Here is a 20,855-nt window from a genome sequence, read left to right on the forward strand (position 1 = left end):
CCTGTCTTCATAGCCCCTATGCTTCAACCTCTGGATCACCATCCTTTCCCTCAACTTATGAAAGTGTTTCACTTGGCATGATGGCTTTGCAATCTCTCTCTCTCTACCTGGGATACCTCCTCTCTCTTCTACCTGAGAAACTACTAAGATTCAGATGAAGTGAAGTTAATTGAGTCCTTCTCTGATCTCTCCAGGCTGCATGCTACTCCCTCTTTCCTATGCTCAGTGTGTCTCTGCCAAACCATGTTAGCATAGTTATCTTGTCAAAAGAATGTGAGCTCTTTAAATGCAGGCACTAGATCTTATTCTTTATCTTCGGAGCACCTCAAATAGCGTTTGGCATTTTGCAGTCTTTCAATACATGAATTTTGGATTAGTCGAAGTGAATTGAGGGTGTGAGGATTCTCTGAGTTCATCCCTTAGGCAGTTGACTGGGGTGTGGTTGGCTTGGACTGGATGGGAGGGCTTGGGTCAGGGCAGGTCTGTCCTGGTGTTGCTGTGCTGCTCTTGAAATCCGTAAAGCACTTCAAGCAAATGCACAGAGTAAAGAAGTGGGCCCTTAGAATTTGTCTTTTGCCATTAGGTTAGAAGGTTAGAGGAGAGTAAAGCTTTCTCATTTTGAGAATGTGTATTTTTCATGGCTGCAGACCATGTTGAATACGTGCTTAGCTTGAAAGACATTGAAAATTTGGATTTCTCCCAGAGTTCAGCCAGAGACTTTTTTGAGTTCCTTTGCTTCCCTGTAAAATTTGGATTTTTTTTTTTTTTGAGAATACAACAAGGGAATAAGAAAAAAGCAAGTTCCAGTGAAATGGGAAGTGCTTTAATAGGAATGTTTTATTGTCTCCGCCCACGTTTTGGACATAGCTTATGAACTGAAAACACTGCTTTAATAAAAATGGAATCCTATTGGTTACATGAAATCCGGTCCCTCCTTCTTCAAGTAGACTGAAGGAGGGGCCCTCATTCCTTGGGGTTGCTGACGAGGGCTGTGGTGGAGTAGGAGTAGGGACTGAGCAGAGCAGCGATGGTGTAGCGGCGGGGGCCAGAGTCGTTTGCTGTGAACACCACCTGCGAGAGAACACAGACAGGGTCCGTTTCTAACAGAGCTCTACAACGTGCGTCATGGACAGAGACATGACTGGAAGTCAGAATCAAATTAATTATTTTATTGTATTATTTCATTTTTTGGAACAGTTAGAACAAAAGGCAAAAATCCAAAAATTTTTCTTGTAAGCTAAACCCTTGGAGCCCCGTGCCGCGCTTAGAACAAGAGTTCTTTGCCACCCCCTATATGATCAGGTTTTTTTGTTTTGCAAATTCACACAGAGAATCAGAGTGGCCCTAGTGTGGCTGAGGGAAATCAGAGAGCCTAAATGCTCTTGTTCACTTTCTTGGTTTTAGAAAAAAGAGGGGAGAACGTGGAAACTGGCGTTCAAGGACCCAACTCCTGAGAATGATGACTGCCAATCCCACCGCAGACTTGGAGACCTAGAAATTTTCAGGCTGGAAGGGAACATTCTTCTCATTTTACCGATAAACAAATCAGACCTCTGAATTAGAGTGTTTGGCCCAAGTGTATACAGTGACAGAGCCAGGCTAGAAGTTAAAGCTCCTGTCCCCAAATCCAGAGATTCTTCTCCCATTATTCCTTTGTATTTTCTACCATGAGGATCAAGTACATTTTTATGTATCTAATAAGCAATGAAATATGGAATAAAAGCATTATAGGATTCTATTTACAATATAAGCAGAGTGAGGAGGATCATGTTGGAATTCTGAAATCTACACATGTTGGAGTTCACTTAAGCTTTCCAACGAGGCAAATTGTTGATCAAAGCATTGTTCCAGTTAGTCACGGATGCCAGGCAAATTTATTAGAGCTTCTGAGACTCAGAAGCTAGGCTAGGGCTAGGCCAGGTGCCCGGAGTGAGGCAAATAGGGAGAAATTTGGTTCAGGGGAGAGATGGAGGACAGCGAGGAGGTGTTTTAATCTTACTCATTTTGTACACAGGCCCTGGATAGCGCTTGGGACACACACTGGATAAATACTTTTTGTTTCAAAGTGAAAAAAGGAAATCTTGATTACTTGGGGACAGGATAAAAAAGATCTGACTGAACCATACCAAAACCAAAATTAGCATCAGGGCAAGGAAAGGTGAGAATCACTTAAGAATCTCTGTGAAGGAGGAAGAGCACTCCTGAAAGGCCAAGTTTCTGGAAGCAACTTGGGAAATTTTCTCCTCTCTTATAGTGACATTGGCCTCCAGCTCCACTTGATTCTTTCTAAAAATTGTAAATGGCATAATCTGTGTTCAAAATCCATGAAGTGAAGAGGACTAAAGTTCCAAAAGAAATGTCCTAATTTTCTTGGTAAGTCTAATATGGCCACCTGGGGCAGTGGCCAGGGAGGAGGTGGTAGTGCTCAAGGATGGCAACACTCTGGGAGGTCCTTATCAGAAGAAGTTGGCAGGAAAGGAACTCATGGCTGGACCCACCATGCACCAGTCATCAAAGGGAGGCACTGGGACTCATGCTTGCCTGCTTGCTCTCTCATTCCCCATATCCATTCAGGTTCCAAGTTGGGCTCATGATCCTGCCTAATGTGTCTTACATCAGTCCCTTCCCTTCCATTCCAAGAGCAGGGATATGTTTTCACTTCTGAATCTCTAGCATCCCGAAGTGTGCTCAACACAGAAAAGGGTTTTATTTTTTAAATGTTTGTTGAATGAATGCTAAAAGAGTGAACAGCAGACGAAGAAAGCTAACATCTAATGAATAGGGGCAACATGTCATGGACAGTACACAGTGAATCTTCTCAGATGATCTCATCAGGCCGAGACTCTAGGGGCAAATGTCTTGTGGTGGGTACCTTCTAAACCTCGCATCCATCCCTGACCGGGCTTTTGCTGCCTGGCTGAGGAGTAACCAGAGGCACGCTTCTTGGTAGATGGGGGTCTCTTGGTGACATGTGGGCCTCAGAAATCAAACAGGCCTACAGTTTCCCTGGCAACACTGTCTACTAAAAGAACCGTTTTATGTCAATTGAAAATCTCATCCATGACTAAGCCAGAGAGAATGGTTCCTTTTCATGCCGAGCTATTTTTGATGCAATTAGTTGATCTTTAACTCTGACCAACATGTCTGGATTCTATTTCCATGACAGCCATCTGTTTTAAATGACTTAAGGAATCACAGACAAGTAGGGAGATGGGTCCATGTATAACTCTGAGGAATACTGTGTGAACCGCGGGTTACAAATGTGGCTTCATTAGTGTTATTCTTAGCTTGGCTTCTCACAGGAAGAAAGCTGAGGCACAGCTGAGGCTAAACCCAGCCTGGGCCTTGTTGGTAAACATTACTGCTTCTCCCCTTACTGGCCCCATGCCCTTGACAAGTTATGTAACTTCTCTGTGCCCCACTTTCTTCATCTGTGAGATGGCGCTCACAGTAGGACTGATCCCAATGGGCTGTTTATGAAGAAGAAATAGGTTAAATGTAGAACACAGAAGTGTCTGGCCGTGGTGTATGCTTGACACATGGTATCCATTGTGTTGCCATTATTATTTTGAATTTACTGTTTCTATATGCATTGCCCCAAATCACTTATCTAAACCTCTGGGAGCCAGATGGGCTTTGGAATGAAGTATTTTTCAGATTTGAGAGAAGTCAAATGGCTCATCTATCTTTTGTTACATAACATCCTAAGTGGGGTCTGGAAGGCTGCCTCATAATCCAACATATTAATATTTCTTTGTCAAACAAATATTTGTATCAGTGGAATGAATGAAGACTGTAAAGAGCATTGTATAAGTTCAGGTCATGTTACTAAGTGAGTTTTCACCAAACTTAGAAAAAAGTTTGCTTTTCAGAGTTTTGTGGATTTCTGATTTTAGAAATGGGAAAAGGAGACTGCTAGTTCAGCGCTTTACTTCGGACAGTTCCGTGGTATGAGAAGTGCAAACTGTGCCTTTCCTGGGACTAAGAGCGAAAAACCAAAACACAATGGAAGTGTCTCTACACTCACCTCCGCATATTCGTGGAAAGGGGAAATGCCGAGTGACTGCCAGTAGGACTTGGTGTCTAATTCCACTTTGTATATCCCTTCTACGAATTTCTCGTCAGTTGTGAGCCCATGAAGCTCCCCAAATTCACTGGTTTTCCTAGAAGGTGCAAAAATCCACATTAAGTTAGGCATTAAGAGAATAAATGACGTGGTAAGGTAACACCACACATGCGTGTGCACACACATGCACGCACATTTGTGTAGGGGGTGTGTGTGTGTGTGTTTGTATACATGTTTTTTTCTCAACCAAATCAGGACAGGGACTACTTTAGTAACTGAAATTAAATGATAGTAATTTGTCAGAAATGTTTCAAACAGCTCAATGTAGATTTTCTTTCTCTTATGAGAACAAGATATGGGTGTAATGTTTCACTTAAAGAAGAGTCATTGCGATTCAGGCTTGGTGTTTGGATGAAGTTTCGTGACTCTCCCTGGAAGTGACCATAAGCTGCTCTGACTCTGCAGTTTCCCATGATGACACCAGGGTCTCCTCCCCCCTCCCCCAGCTGCCAGCGGGCACCTTTCAGAGGTGGTATCATTTGTATACACACTGGGAACCCCAAACTACAATGAGGAACTGGTATCTGACTCTTTTCCCTTTTGTGTACTTAATCTCTTTAATAACTCTTGGCCAACAGCAAATATTAGGCACCTTTATTTTTAACTAGCTAACTTATATTTCCATTTAAGTACCTAACGACAATAGCTGATGTTAGAAATTGCTGTCCATTAGACTGCAAAAACTAAGACAGATTAAAATGGAAGTTGTCTTTACTGACTCTGACCATTGCCCTCCTATCTTTCTTCATTTCCAGGAAGAAAATATTTAGTTTCCTTTTTTGTCTTGTCATAAAAAAAAGATTCACACGAACATCTGAATGTTTTTGGTGTCCCTTCTAGCTCTTGCTTAGAATATTCTTGTAACTACTTTACATATTGTGTTTGCTATTTTATATAAATATAAATGAATTAGCAAATAAAGACTCAATTGAAAGCACACCAAAGAAAATGGACTTCCCAATGATAGGTGGAAGAATCATATTGCGATTCTTGGGAGTCAATTAAAATCCACAGAAATTCACCTCCCAGGGCATAAACACTTAGCAGTATTGTTGGTGCTGAGGATTTCTTGGCAGCTCTTTCTTTTAGTTAGTTGGTTTAGGTGTACTAAGGTGCATTTTCTTTGAAATTCTTGCTAGCGGAGGTCGAAAAACTCCGTGAAAGTTGTAAAGCAGTCGATGGAGACGAGAAGTCATTTTTGAACTTGACGGTGGGTGATTGTGAAATTGGTCTGTGGCTGTGCTTTGCATTATGTGACTTTCTCTTCTGTGTCCTTTCTTATTGAGCTTGACAGCCCCAAGCTTTGCACAGAGTAGGTGCTCCACAAGTGTTAGACAAAAGCCCTAAATTCTGGAGGATCCAGATAAACTACGGATAGGTGCCTTGTCAATGCTGCCCTTCAATTCCTTTCCTTTCACTAAGAAATTAACACAGGTTGTATATCTTCCCTAAAATTCCAAGACAAGGACTCTCAGCTTGAGTGTTGTGAAGGGTAGCAGGGGAATCTGTGAAACTCCTGAAATTACATATACACATTTGTGTGTATGTGCATTTTTCGGGATGTGGACTGCATAGTTTTTATCAATTCTTAAAGTAGTCTGTGACCCAAAAAGATGGTGAAGCAATGCTGGACTAGGGGAGTTGCTGGCTCCTTCTTTGCACCACTCTCTGCCCTGAATGCTTCTCAGGCTCCTGGTCACTCCCAGCTAAGCAAAGCAAGAGGAGGGTATCCTCCTTAGGGCCCACTTGACTTCTGCCTGCATTTTCAATCTACTTGTAGATTCTTCAGCGAATGACATGAGCCACTTTCTCTAACAAGTGGCGGGTGAATAGGAAGATATAATGAAGTCTCAGTTCTAGGTTCCTCGGGCAGCTTACCCAGAGGCGAACAGTTCCCAGGTCTCATCAGCAGCCTTTTTGAACACTTTCACATCCACGTTGGCAGCAGGACTGCCTCGGACAGCATCAAGGACTTTGACCATCAGAGGACACTTGGATTCACCAGCGCCCTAGGCGTAGAGAAGACAAGGGAGAAGTCAACAAAATTGGCAAGAGTGAAAGGATCTATTCTTTCTGGTGTTAGAAATCTGGAACAAGGCAGGAAGAACATGCTAATTCCATTTCCAGCAATGTAAGTGTTGATGGTTAATGAGCTTCCCTCACTCAGTCTAACACAGACCTGATTGTTTCCAAAGCAAGAATGGTATTTGCCTCTGGACATGCTGCAATCGACCAGGGGCATGGATAATGAATTTTAACGGAGAAAGTAGGCCCTCTGAGAACAGTTGCTTTGTTAATCCTTGCCGTTTGAGTGGAATTACTGAAAAGATGTTATGTGCCACAAGACCAAATAGTTTTTCCTGAGAGCATTTCAGTCAGATGTGGCTGCGGTAATTCCCTCTTACTAGTTGTTTGTAAAATAATGTCAGACTACTTCTTGACCCATTTTATGGCATTTGTTAATTCTTCTAGAGGACTTAAGAATTAGATAACTGACTAGAATATTATCTACTAAGCCTTTCAAAGGTTAATCAATAAATACATTTTAATCAGCTAAAGGGAAATAAACTTTATAAAAGGATGTTTGTAAAAATTCAATATTAAGATCTTCATGAATATGGTATCTTTATTTCTACCATCTGTCTGAGGAAACTGAGGCACCGGGCATTGCAAAGCCAATGCACCAAATCAGGACAGGAGAGCACCCAGAGTCCCAGCCCTAGGTCAGTGAGCTCTGCAGAACTTCATTCTTTTTGAAGTTTGAGTCCATGATGTTTAAAAACAGGTGCTGGGTACCCTTGCTCTAGTCACAAAAGCTGGTTAGAAAAGCTAGAAGAAGTCACTTCTGCTTCACCTACTGTCCATAGGAAAGGTATAGAAGGACTTTAGGGAGTCAAATACTCACCGTGGGGCCAGCCTCAGATGCAAATACCAGTCCGGCGAGGCAGAGGAGAAGCAGGTGATGAGAAGCCATCGTGCCAAGAACGAGCGGACCTCTGTGATGGTCGCTTCCAGTTGGGGGCTTTTATACTCACTGCTCCCAAGTCAGGCTGCTGATCCCTGCCAATCTGACTCCAAACCTGCTGATTCTGATTATTGACTTAGTCAACAAAGGGAGAATAAGTAACCCGCACAAATATGAACCTTGCCTAGAGAGATTAGAGTGTTAGAACATTAGTTCTATGAAATATTCTTAACAGGTCATTTGACCACCTAGGTCACCAAAACAAAGCAGATGAAACAAAACAAAATATTCCTCTCCCTCCTTGGCTGGATGCAGCAACGTTCTTAGGAATTTTTTTTCTCCCTTCCCTATTTCTATGCATGTATTCCATTTTCTATACATTTTATCTTTCATTTTAGATGATAGACGCAAGTGGTAATAATTTATTTCACTCTGATGACATTTGGCAGCACAGGCTTAAATACAGTGCGTTAGAAGACATCATCACCCTTGATATATGTCCATGAGACAACAAGAAAAGACCCTTGGGCAGTGCTCACATTTAAAAAACCTACAGTTCAGCCAAACAAAGTCATTGGAAGCTTTACTTAGTCAGCAATTTCTCCACAATTTTTGTGTTCTGCCCAGACAAGTTTCATCTCAACCCAAGGAATAATGCCATATTTCAAACTGGCATCCACAAGCCTGAAATACAGAGGACCAGAGATTCTTTACTGCCTCTCCTGTACTGAATGTGCAGAAACAAGGCTACCCCACTGGCTTTTGTCAGAATCAAAATTTCCGGAAGTAGAGAGGCCTGTGAGAACTAGAAGCTGTGGTTGACGACAGCTTCTCTTCCTCCTGGCCGGAATTATAATCACTCCAGGATTCATTGATCAAGTACCAACTCTTGCATGCATGCGTGTGCACGTATGTGTATGTGGCTTTGCTCATGTATTAGTTAAGACAATTTTTGTCCTTATAGAGACAAATATGTAGAAGATGTAGAGAAGATAGACAAAACTTTTGGACAAATGCATGTCAAGGGTGAGTCCAGTTTGGAGCACTGAGAGCTGGGGGAACATTTCCATAGCTGTCAGAGTCAGGTTGGAAGAAACTCAACAAGAGATCATGAAGATAAGGGCTTTCAGGGAGGGTGACGGGACAGGAAGGCATTCAGCAGAATGGAAGTGTGCAGGAGAAGACCTGGGAGTGCGAGCTGACCATAGGAAAGCAAAAATGGGCAAATCCAGTTCAGAGCATAGCTAGGAATGGAATCTTATAGCCTTAGAGCCTGACTCTGAAGTAGCACTGGAAAAAGTATTGAATGGAGTTAGATGACCTGAGTCATCCAGTTCGTAGTTCTGCTGCCCAGTTTCCCAGATGACCTTTTCTGAGTTATTTAACATGTCAGATATTCAGCTTACACAGTCATCAAATAGAAATACATATCCACTTTTCTACTTCAAAGGACTGTTCTAATAACTTTTACTATGAGATGATATAAAAGCTCTTCATAAACTGTAAACCACTATCCCAGTGTAAAGCATAATTACAATTTGGTCTCTGCTGAGGAGAAAATCCTTTCTCTTACATCTTTCATATATTGTCATCTAATAGTCTCTTGACTATTTCCCAATGCTTAGAACTTGGATGGAGAGCCTGTTTTCTGACTATGAATTCTAAACATTTAAAAACTCTCTCATATCCCAAGTCAATCTTCCATCTATGCCTCTTTGAGCTATTTCTGTTGAAAGCTAGAAATGTCTCCTGTAGACATAGTGAACTGACAATCCTGGGCTGCCACCAGCCCATAACACATTATGTTTGGCCTATGGGATGTTTCTTTAAAAATGTTGAAATATGGCGCCAGCCCTGTGGCTGAGTGGTTTAAGTTCGCGCACTCCACTTCGGCGGCCCAGTGTTTCGCTGGTTCAGATCCTGGGTGCAGACATGGCACTGCTCATCAGGCCATGCTGAGGTGGCCTCCCACATGCCACAACTAGAAGAACCCACAAGTAAAAATACACAACTATGTACTGGGGGGCTTTGGGGAGAAAAAGGGAAAAGAAAATCTTAAAAAAAGAATTTATAAAAAAACGTTGAAATAGTAGTTAAAATTAAAAATTGAGACAACATTACATAAAAATATGGATTTTTGTGGGCCAGCCCCCTGGCCCAGTGGTTAAGTTCTTGTGCTTTGCTTCAGTGGCCTGGGGTTTGCTGGTTCGGATCCTGGGCATGGACGTGTCACCGCTAATCAGGCCATGGTGAGGCAGCATCCCATGTAGCACAACCAGAAGGACCTACAACTACGTACTGGGGGGCTTTGGGGAGAAGAAAAAGAAAAAACACAAAGAGAAGATTGGCAACAGATGTTAGCTCAGCTGCCAATCTTTAAAAAAAAAAAAAAAGATAAAAAGAGAAACTACCAGGGGAAATGCAAGATGAACAAAAAATGGGTACATCCTTTAGATTAAAAAATATGTATGTGTGGATTTCTTGATTCTCTTGAAAAGTTGGAAAAGATGGCAGCCCTAGGATTGCAGTCACACGTGATGATAATCAGCGGGCTCTCACTCTCAGACGTTAGACTAACTCCCTAGGCCTCCCCTCCAGCTTGGAGGCCAGCTAACATTTCCAGTGGCACTATCGTGCTTGAGTTTTTCCTTTCTTTACACAGGTCCAATTTCTGTCCTCTATGTTCCTGCTTGGCCCCTTGGAAATTTGAGTTTAAGATTGCTGGTCTCCTGAGAGCCATTAGAGTAATGAAGAACAGCTTATTTTCTTTTTGCCGACTAGACTGTCCCACTTCTCTGAATGGTTCATTTTCAGACACACTTCCTGGAATCCTTACCTCCCAGAACTTCCTCCTCAGACATACTTCCATTGGCCAATGTTTCTCTTCAAATGGGACACTCTGAACTTGATGCATGCTCCAGATGGGATCAGGCCAACCCGCAGGACGTTGAGACTGTAATTTCCCTTGGAAGGCACTCAACCGCAAATGATGCACCCTGAGGGCACCCGTAACTGTAGTAACTGTGACCCCCCCCTCCTTCATTATAACACTACCCATTGTGACCTTGGTCACAGTGATCTAAAATCACCACATATTGCGTATCATCTCTACTTTTATCATTTATAAATTTTTATTTTATTTTCAGCTTTACTGAGGTATAATTAACAAATAAAATTGTAAGATATTTGAAGGGTAAATAGTGATTTGATATAGGTATACATTGTGAAAGGACCCCATCATCTAGTTAATGAACACATCCTTCACCTAACATATTTATCTTTTTTTGTGTGAAAACATTCAAATTCTACTCTCTTAGCAAGTTTCAGTAATATAATGCAGTGTCATCAACTACAGTCACCATGTTATACATTAGAGCCTCAGATCTTATTCATCTTAGAGCTGAAAGTTTCTACTCTTTACCATCCTCTTCCTATTTCCCCCACCCCCTAATTCCCGACAACCACCATTCTACTCTGTTTCTATGAGTTCAACACTTTTAGATTCCACATGTAAGTGAGTTCATACAATATTTGTCTTTCTCTGTCTGGCTTATCTCACTTAGCGTAATGCCCTCAAGGTCCATCCATGTTGTTGCATATGGCAGGATTTCCTTGTTTATGATGGCTGAATAATATTCCACCTTGTATGTACACATTACATCTTCTTAATCCATTCATTCATAGACAGACACTTAGGTTGTTTCCATATCTTGGCTATTGAGAATAATGATGTAATGAACATGGGAGTACAGATATCTCTTTGAGATCCTGTTTTCATTTCCTTCCTTTCCAGAAGTGGGATTGTTGGGTCACATGGTAGCTTTATTTTTAAGTTTTCGAGGAACCTCCATACTATCTTCCATAGTTGCTATACCAAATTACGTTTCCACCAACAGTGCACAAGGGGTTCCCTTTTCTCCACATCCATGCCAACCTTTCTCTTTTCTTTTTTATGATAGTTATTCTAACGTGTGTAAGGCAATATCTCATTGTGGTTATCATTTATGAATTTTAACCTAAATACAGGAACCTATATTTTTGCCTGATACATCTCCTTTTAGTGCCACTCCACTACTCCATCCTATTGACATCATCTAATAGGTGATTCTATAATTCACCACATTAGCACGCCCTCCAAGCTTTATGCCCTTGGCCACTTTGACTTGCTCGCCTCCTGAACTGCCATTAATCTGGAAATAATTAATAAAATTTGAATATGAACATGACAAGGAGGTGAAGAGAAAGTGAGGCAATTCAGAGTACAGGGGGCATCTTGAATCTGATTGTTGAATCATCAACAAACTTACAGAGATAGAGATTATTTTTAATATAAAAAAAGAGAAAACTTTGGCAGAGACCTGAATATCGAATGTAGGTAATCTGAAGTAAAAGCTGGAGAGTCTCAGAAGAAGAAACTTACGGTGTTTTAGGTGAGAGAAGACCAAGGCTGCGGTAGGAAGGAAAGAACAAAAAGAGAGCAGGAATGCATTCTTGGTCAAAGGAATGCTCGTATGAAGAAATGGCAATGATAAATATGAGAAAAGTCCAATATTTCTTGCCTGAGAGGCAATTTATGATGAAAGAGGGTTATATGGGTAAACATAGACTCCAAAGACAAGAGGGTCTGCCTTTCCTGTGTTTGTTTGAGTTTGTGAAAGCTCTCTTAGAAAGATGGTTATATGGGATCCACAAGAGGGATGAATTAAGGTCAAGGGTCACCACACTCCGGGAGTCCTAAGTGCTTGCTGTAGATACTGCGGTCAGAGGAGCTGTCATCAAGATCCAGCGCCGGAAAACGAAAGGTGCATTAGTGAAACATTTACTCTATAAATTTATGTCTTTTCTTAGCTATATACTGTTTTTCTTCACATTCTGACCATGGGACTAAAGCCTAGATATTTAATTGAGGTGAAAAAGACTAATTTGGTGACGATGTTCCTCTTCCTACTACAGAGTGTGCAGTGGTTAATGAACAACTCAGGACCGCTCCTGGGTTAAGGTTCTTCTGTCCTCTGCCTTATAACGGACAAGCTTATTTATTATTTTTTTTTAAATCCTAGATATACTCTTTCTTCTTCATTTATTTTCTTAGGGTGAATGTCAACTGGTAGCCAGTGATCTGCTGACTCTGAAATGCCCACTAATATTATTGCGCATAAACTGATAGCCAGAGTGGAGATTTGGTTGGCCAAGTGCTTGCATTGGGTCTCATAGGAGGTGGGGGCTGGGGTGGGGGAATGACAATATTTTGGGGCCCTGGATCTTTGTAGGCTCAAGAATTCAATTTTGTCAGCTCTCTGTGAGGTGAATAAACCCTGGGGGTTTCATTAAAGGTAAGCAAATCATAAAAGACTCATTTTAAAACCATAATACCAATTTAATTAATAGTCAGATGGTTGCTGAGTAAGCAAGGAATTAGAGCAAGGGGACGTGGCTAATTTCTTGAGAATATTTCATCCAGCCTGTAGGGAAGCCTAGGAAAGCTTCCTTACTTCTTGACAGAGTATGCTTTTCTGGTGCTTGGATTTCTTGTGTCTGCCTTATCTAGCTTGTCTTTCCTCTGGGGCGTGGTGAATAAACACTGAAAAAGCTTTTCCTTTGTCTCTCCTTCTTTCCCTGTCCATGTAGTCAACCATCCAAGGAAAGGCAAACATTATCAAGGATATGTTAATTAAACCACGTTTTATTTTTTATTAATTGTAACTGTAGTTTCTTGGTTGAATTTTAGCGACCAACCTAGTTGGGAGAAATGCTTAGGAACTTCCATTTCAAAAATCTTCCACAACTTATCCTGTATGCTGCTGTATTTAGGGACTTTATACTCAAAAGCAGCAACCTCAACCCACCTAGCCTCGAGAACCCACCCTGTCTCTATCCAGGGGACTTTAATTTGCGTATGTAAATAGCTCAGATGATTCAAAGTCAAGACACCCATGCCTTGGTCCAAGTTTGTATCTATCTCAACGAACACGTCTGTGTTAAGGATTTTATCCATAAGTAATCATTAGATGAGGTTAGAGTTTTGGTTTCTAGAATCACTCAATGCTCACCCAGCCCCACCTATGAGGGGAGAGCTGCAAAGAGAAGAGGAGATTCAAGGCTCTTTTGTCTAATTGGTAGGTTTTATTTGGATTTCTGTCTGTTTTTCCCCTGAAGCTCTCAAGCAGCTGGTGTTGGAAAACAGGCCTGAGGTTGTGTGTGACTTGGACGGGCCTATGTGGCCATGCCCTGTTAAGGATGAGCAGGAACCTGGGCGTGGCCTAATGGAAAGGTAGTATGGAACAGACTACTGTCCTCTCCAAATGCATCATTGTGATTACTTTACAGCTTAGCTTAGTTTACCAAGAGACTGCACTGGGGTTTGGGTCAATAGTACCAGGTGGAATTAAAGAGGATTTGTTTGATTGATTTATCTCTGTAACCATATCTCCCTGAGAATCAGCTTAGAGCCATTACCCAGGATCCATATTTTGGCCACTTCTGTATATCTTTCAACCTTCAAAATATGACTAATATAGGGATATTTTAAGTTTATCAACTGAATAAAGAAAAACAAGCAACAACTGAGCATCTTCTGAATGTGAACCAATGTATCTCACCACCATGGAAGATATCAAGAAGCATAGGCCTTGAAGTTGCTTATAATTTAATTATTAAGAAAACACATTTGCCCATTCAATGGGAAATAGTTGATGAGGCAGATAATAATCCAAGGAAGGAGGAAGTCACTTTGGACTCATGGAAAGCTTCTGTAAAAAGGTGAGATTTAAGCTTGATCACCACAGATAAATATAATCTAGATAGGAGAAAAGAGACAGTGTATGTGAGTCCATTCTCATACCAGTGGGGAAGCATTTCAGAGCCTCAATTGGATGGGGTGAAAGGAGAAATTAGTGGCATGAATACTAAAGAACATGGAATAGAGGAAAATCCAAAATCCAGGATTAGGAACCAAGCATAGAATCTTACAGAAACATAAGTTTTAAAGGGCTAGTAAGAGTGGTTTAGACCAGGCATAAGGCAATGGGACCATAATGGAGACAATAGGTGCAGCAGGTTAGAAGGGGTAGGAGGAATTCTAGAGCCTGAGGTCTGATAGAGTCTAGACTCTAGAGAGTTCTGGATGCTGTGATTCCCCAAATTTTCCACACACGTAAAAGCGATGAGATATATAACAGCACTTGGAGTAAATGGAAGAGGCCACTCCTTTTGGAGGTGATGAGCCCAGGGAATTGGCCCTACCTGGCGATGCCAAGGGCAGAGAGGGCCTTCCCTATATGACCTATATATCTCATTTGGTATACATGAACTGGGAATTTCAGCCATGTCACACTGAGGCCTGGTTAAAAGTGTTTGGTTATGATCTTTGTTGTCGCTATTGTTGATTTTATTGGGCTCTTGGAGCCTCTTCAGTGAAGGATAAGGGAGCTGCCCTAGGCATTGAACTGTTAGGACAGGGCACTGTGGAATCCAGAGTGAGCAGGGTGCAGAAGTGGAAGAGTACCAGGTTGAGCCCATTGCCATTAGGGTGTCCATATGAAAGCTCACCGCCCATCAGTCAGGAGTATTGGGGAGGGGACTTCGCAGTGGGCTGGAGATGGGAATTCACGACCTTCAAAGTCCCTCCCACTAACAAGTCTATATAAAGGGATTATTGAGAATTCTGAGTGATAGAGTGATGGGACGAAAACTAGGAAGAATGAGCCAGTTGAAAGATACAGACTGGAGGAGGAAAATCTGCAGGGTGAGAGACCACTTAGGTTAAGGTTACCTGCATCCTTTTACTTCTGGAGTTATTGCAGCTCCTTGAGTCTATGTGCACTCATGCATTTCTCTATGAATGGATATTAAAAGTACAATTTCTATTATGTGAAGGTCCACAGATATTTTCAATAGTTTAAAAGATATGTTGCAGGGCTGGCCCAATGGCATAGTGGTTAAGTTGGCGTGCTCCGCTTGGTGGCCTGGGGTTTGCAGGTTCAGATCCCAGGTGTGGACCTGCACACTGCTCATTGAGCCATGCTGTGGCAGCATCCCATGTACAAAATTGAGGAAGATTGGCACAGATGTTAGCTCAGGCACAATCTTCCACAAGCAAAAAGAAGATTGGCAACAGATCTTAGTTCAGGGCCAATCTTCCTCACAAAAAAGAAAAAAAAATGTGGAAAAAATTAAAAGATACATTGCACTATAATTTACAGGCAGAAAAATTCTCCTTTTGTAAGTGTGCATTATATGAATTTTGAAAAAATATGGAGTTGTGTAACTGCCACCTGAATCGAGAGTTAGAATATTTCCATCCAGAAAGCTCTCTCACACTCTTTTGTAGGGAATTTCCTCCCCTCAGCCCAGCCCCTGGCAACCGCTGGTCTGTTTCCTGTCCCTGCAGTTTTGCCTGTTCCATTAAGTCATATAAATGGAACCACACAGTATGCAGCCTTTTGATTCTGGTTTCTTTCAGTTAACGTAATTCTTTTGGTTTCCATCCACGTTGTTGTGTGTTTCATTAATTTTTCCTTTTTAATTTATGAATAGTATTCATTTGAATGGATATACTATAATTTGTTTATCCATTCAGCACTTAGAGGATACTTCGGTTGTTTTCAGTTTTTGGAAATTGCCTCATACTTTTTAAATATAAGAAACAGTGTTCTTGGGGGCTGGCCCCGTGGCCGAGTGGTTGGGTTCGCGCGCTCCGCTGCAGGCGGCCCAGTGTTTCGTTGGTTCGAATCCTGGGCGCGGACATGGCACTGCTCGTCGAACCACGCTGAGGCGGCGTTCCGCATGCCACGACTGGAAGGACCCACAATGAGGAATATATAACTATGTACTGGGGGGCTTTGGGGAGAAAAAGGAAAAAAATAAAATCTTAAAAAAAAAAAAGAAACGGTGTTCTTGAAAAGATGGAGAACATATCTGGTAGGTGGTATATACAGACTGGAATAAGTTGCCCAAGAACTTAGAAATTGTGATGTGAGAAACACGCCGCAAAATCAGCATGTAGTGGAAAAAAGCAGAACTATGCCAAATCACCTTATAGAGGTCCTTCACCTGGGGTCTACAAACTGTCATTGTCTGTGGGTAAAATTCAGGAAACCTGCCTTATTGGATGGAAAAAAATTACCTCTTTATTTATACAAATCTCTGACTGAAATTTAGCATAGCCTTAAATTATGAATGTAGACAGCAAACCAGAGTAATTATTAGCAGCACCTCTGACTTCGTCACCAGTAGAAATCAGACATTTTCATATACATTTAGTTGGATATATTTTAAATTATCCTTTATGCTCATCACTACTTTGAAATTATGGTAGTTATTAGACCTGATGCTAGATTTTGTAATTAATAAAGATGCAAACATACTAGAATTTGAAAAATATTTTGTTAGTGTCATTTCAATGTCACTGATTTCCTTTGTAATGCTCTATATTTAATTTTATGCACAATGGGGTTAAGAACCCGACAAGGAGACAAAATAGACCCCAGGCCACCATGGCTTGGCTGTAATCTAAAGGAATCGACTAGTATACATAAAGAAAGAAAATGGCAGTCATCCCTGAGGTTGGTTAGCAGTGGAAGGAAATAACAAGGAAGTTGTAGTGTTGGTTGTTTGGGCTGAAGATTTATAGTCTTATGGACAGGAATTTCTCTGGAGTGGGAAAGAGTGCTGCAAAGACAGAAAAAGGCTTCCTATGAATATAGAGAACAGATTAGTCATTCTGACCTGTGTGACTGCTGGATTTCTTTACTACACTGAAATTGTTTATTTACACATTAGTGTTTGTGAGCTTGGTTAGAGAGAGCCAATCTCTGAGGTTTCAGATGGAACAGTGGTTCTGAGCCTCCACAGTTGACTTTGGACATTTGTCGGCCCGTGTGAATAGGCAGATCACGCAGGTAACGCCCCCTAGGGAGAGGACCATGTGGGCTCCACCTGCAGACACCGACCTCAGCAAAAGCCTTTCCTACAATGTCAACAATAGTAAGTGGGCTTGTACGGTGTTGCTGGTGTAGAAGGAAGGGATGGATTCAACAGACAGCGTTAAGTAGGATGCTGCTGGAGGGACAGGGTGTTAAGGAAGATGGAGGGGTCGAAAAGATTCTCCAGTTTAGAACCTAAGAAGATTAGAGAGGGTCTCTCTGACAGACAAGGGGGTGAATCAAAATACCAGCTGAGTAAACGGAAGATGTCCTTTTGGAAAGGGCAGCGTTAGCATATGTAAAGACAGAGGCCAAGGAGACAATACAAGTTTAACCCTAGTCAGATGTCCCTGCAACAATCATGTTTTCCTAAAAGAAAGTCCTTAGTGTCCTGGAAGAGGCCGCCCTGAATGAGTGGACCAGGAGAATGAAACAATGAGGAAATTCTCAGGTTGATCAACTTCGTCACTTAGAGATGGAGAAGCATGATTGATTTTTCCAGTTGACAGGACCCTCAGACCTGCTACATGAACAAAAGGGGTTGCCTACAAGTCAGCTTGCTCTGCTTCATCTCCATAGATGCAAGCTCCTCCTTCTTCTCTCACTTTCCAGCCTTTCTGTTCATTTGTCCTCACTACCACATAGATCACTTCTCTGCCCATTCCTTCCCCTGAGTCCCAGAAAACTTCAGCCCCATTGTGCCCAAATTCCCCTAGATCCTTAACCAGTGCCCCAAGAGCTCTCTCTGCTTCCTCATCTTAACTGAAACCTGGTTTCTCCCCATAACTGCACTGCTCTTGAGCTTTCTTCAGTGGTACCAGTTCCCTCATCTGCCCTGGAAGAGACCCTGGAGCCTTCCTATTCAGGATTCACTTGCCTTCCCTCCCAGCCTGTGTCTCGGGGTCAGTCGTGTCAATGTTTCTCTCACCAGGTACCCCAGATGTTCTATATCCTTAATCTTCTGCCATTTCCTCATCCTGGGTGTCCCCTCGCCATCTGATGGGAGAGCTCCTGTGGAAGGTGGCAATGTGCTAAGCTTGCTGAAGGGAAAAGTAACAAAATGATCTTGATTGTGCCCTCAAAACATTCACTTAATTCTTGTGTAACCGTCATTACAGCTTGATTATCCTTGTATCCATATCCATAACTTATTGACTCCTTGTTTCATTTTCTACCTGTTCCTAAAGACTTGCGTTAAATATTTAACCTTCATTTCTTTCGTGAGCTATTCTTTAACCCTCCTTTTGTTTTAGCCCCCCTTTTAGAAGAGAGTTCATTATTTCTTCTGCGTTACCCCCTATTTTTCATCTTTCTGGACTAATGTTCCTACTTTGACCTTGATCTTAATTTATTTGCCTTCTCCTAAGGTTATCCATTGTCTATTCTTTGTTGTACTTTTACCCACTTTATCTCCACCTCTTTCTTTCCTTTATGCCCAAAAATTAATTCATGTTACCCAAGGTGGCACCTCCCTCCCATCCTTTGGCAACAATTCCACTTCTCTCGTTCCTATCACTGCTAAAGAGTGGTCGACCTTGCCACTTCTCCTTTCTCATCACGTGTGGTAGTGATGACAGTCTAGTTATCCTGCCGCTTCCCTCTTATAGGAGCTTTTTTCACTCCAAGGGTGCTGGTGTTGTTATCATCACTAAATCCAGAAGCATTCTGTCTGTCCTCTGTCTTGATTGTTTTCTCCCACAGCTGCTCTATCACCAACTATTGGGAAATCCATCTCTGTTCTTTCTGATCTGACTTGCCCGCTGATCTCCTGACCATTTTGGCATCCCAATAGTGCCTCGTGCTCAACATGCCTAAATCTGAACTCTGCATTTCCTCAAACCTTCTTCTCTTACCCCATTATTCTTTCTCCAAGTGGCATCACGTTTCTTCTGGTTGGTCAGGGTTAGAACCTCAGGAGTTCTGCTTGAATTGTCTTTCTCTTTAGTACCAGACTTAAAAAAGTAATATCAATTCCATTTCCAAAATATTTCCCCCATTTCCTATTTTCTGTTTCTGTAGCTGCCAACTCAGTTCAAACCTTCATTGTTAATTGTAGAGCCTTTTGCAATTATGTCCCAGCTGGTCTCCTTACTGCTAATCTATTTTCCATATAAGCTTTTCTATAAGCTACTGCCAAATTAATCTTCCTAATGCATACCTTTGATTACATCACCTCTCTCTTCAAAAGCTTTCTCTCACTCCCCATGGCCAGCCAAACAAAGTCGAATGTCCTTTGCTTGACATTCAGAGATGGCCAAGACGCGGTTCTACTCCATCTTCATTTATTGCTGTGGTCTTTCAAATACCTTGGACAGACCCTGTGATATGCCAGCCCTGTGCCCTTACCCCTCCTCATCCATTCTCCCTCGTGCTGCTAACCGCCTGAAGGAGAAACAAAGATTCCCAGAGGCTTTTTAGGGTGTGAAAGACAACCCGCTATGGAGGGCTGAGACCCAAGGTGGAGGTTTCAGAGAGGAGGAGGTTTCAGCAACCCAGGGGAGATGATGGTGAAGGCAGTGGTCACAGAGAGAAAATGCCAGATGAGAGACAGGTAAGGAGGTAGAATTAAGAGACTCTGGTGACATGTGGGATGGGAATTCAGTGAGAGGACAGAGCCAAGGATGACTTGAGTATTTTAGCGTGGGAGGCTAATTAGATATGAAATCATTCACTTATACAGTTATAAGAATATGAAAGAAATATGAACTAGATTCATATGGGTTGGATTCCAGCATCTGGAGGTCACCAATAGGTATTAACAATAAGAAGTCCGAGGATAGAACTGTGGGGTAAAGTAACATTTAGTTGTCGATAAAAGTAAGAGAAGTCTGCAACTGAAGTAGGCTTTTCTTAGGCAGAAGTTACCTCTCTCCTGTGAAGTGCAGTGGACCTCTCTTAAACATTTATGCCGTTAATCAGAGTTGTTTGTATTCACAATTTCTCTTTTGTGGAGCACTGGTGTCTTGAGAGCAGAGGCATTGCCTTCTTACTTTATGTGTCCTCAGTCCCTAGTACAGGGCCTGGCACACGAGAAATGCCCAATAAATGCTTACTGAATGATTCCATAAATGAATGACCAGTCACCTTCAGTTGCAACCAGGTTTTACCTCCTCTCTTAGTGAGCCAATACCTGCATTGCCCTCTACACCCAACTTTTGGCGTTTCTAATGGCAGCTCAACAGCCTAGCTGTCATCTTCCTTTGTTCTTGGTTGCATGTGCCAGACTAAGCCAGACTGAGTCTGAGCTCCAGTGCTCCTCATTTCTTCCCCCGACCGGTACCCTTGTTTTTCTGCCCACTCACCTGCACTCACCTTCCATGTTCACCCTGGTTATTTTCCATGGGCCTCTATCTGCCTTCTGTATTTGCCTGAGAATTCATTTCTTCATCTTTGATTCCAGACTCAAATCCAAAATTTTTTTTACTATGGTTCAGCAGGATGGGCAGAAGCCTTTTCCCCTGACATTTAATTACCTCAAAATGTGCATTCTAGAAGACAATTTCACCTAACTTACTTAGCTCAGGACAGATTTGGAAGCTGGAACAAACTGCTTTATTCTGAGGGTTTTGGATTTTGTTTTTTGTGAAGAAGATTGGCCCTGAGCTAACGTCTGTTGCCAGTCTCCCTCTTTTTGCTTGAGGAAGATTGTTGCTGAACTAGCATCTGCACCAATCTTCCCCTATTTTATGTGGGACCCTGCCACAGCATGGCTTGGTGAATGATGTGTAGGTCTGCGCCTGGGATCAGAACCTGCAAACCCTGGGCCACCTAAGTGGAGCACACAAACTTAACCCCTACAGCATCAGGCCAGCCCCTATTCTGAGATTTTAGATGGATCTTT

At 42.1% G+C, this 20,855-nt stretch overlaps 1 protein-coding gene across 1 annotated transcript; it reads right to left on the bottom strand.

The window, feature by feature from the left end:
• Positions 1 to 819: 819 nt before the first annotated feature.
• TTR (transthyretin) lies at positions 820 to 7,273 on the bottom strand. The gene is made up of 4 exons (XM_014845360.3): positions 7,032 to 7,273; positions 6,005 to 6,135; positions 4,028 to 4,163; positions 820 to 1,071 (listed from the first exon to the last, which is right to left on the bottom strand). The coding sequence occupies exons 1-4, from the start codon at positions 7,098 to 7,100 to the stop codon at positions 964 to 966; spliced, it is 444 nt and encodes a 147-aa protein (XP_014700846.1). The 5' UTR covers positions 7,101 to 7,273; the 3' UTR covers positions 820 to 963.
• Positions 7,274 to 20,855: the final 13,582 nt, after the last annotated feature.

This window comes from Equus asinus, chromosome 7 (assembly GCF_041296235.1).
Source record: "Equus asinus isolate D_3611 breed Donkey chromosome 7, EquAss-T2T_v2, whole genome shotgun sequence".
Lineage (NCBI taxonomy): Eukaryota > Metazoa > Chordata > Mammalia > Perissodactyla > Equidae > Equus > Equus asinus.

Bases quoted from the DNA above. Each gene is read 5' to 3' on its own strand.
- TTR (XM_014845360.3), bottom strand. From the start codon at position 7,100: ATGGCTTCTCATCACCTGCTTCTCCTCTGCCTCGCCGGACTGGTATTT. The intron at 4,164-6,004 runs GTAAGCTGCCCG...TGCACCTTCTAG, and splicing joins TGGGAACTGTTCGCCTCTGG to GAAAACCAGTGAATTTGGGG. The intron at 1,072-4,027 runs GTGAGTGTAGAG...GTTCTCTCGCAG, and splicing joins CTTTCCACGAATATGCGGAG to GTGGTGTTCACAGCAAACGA.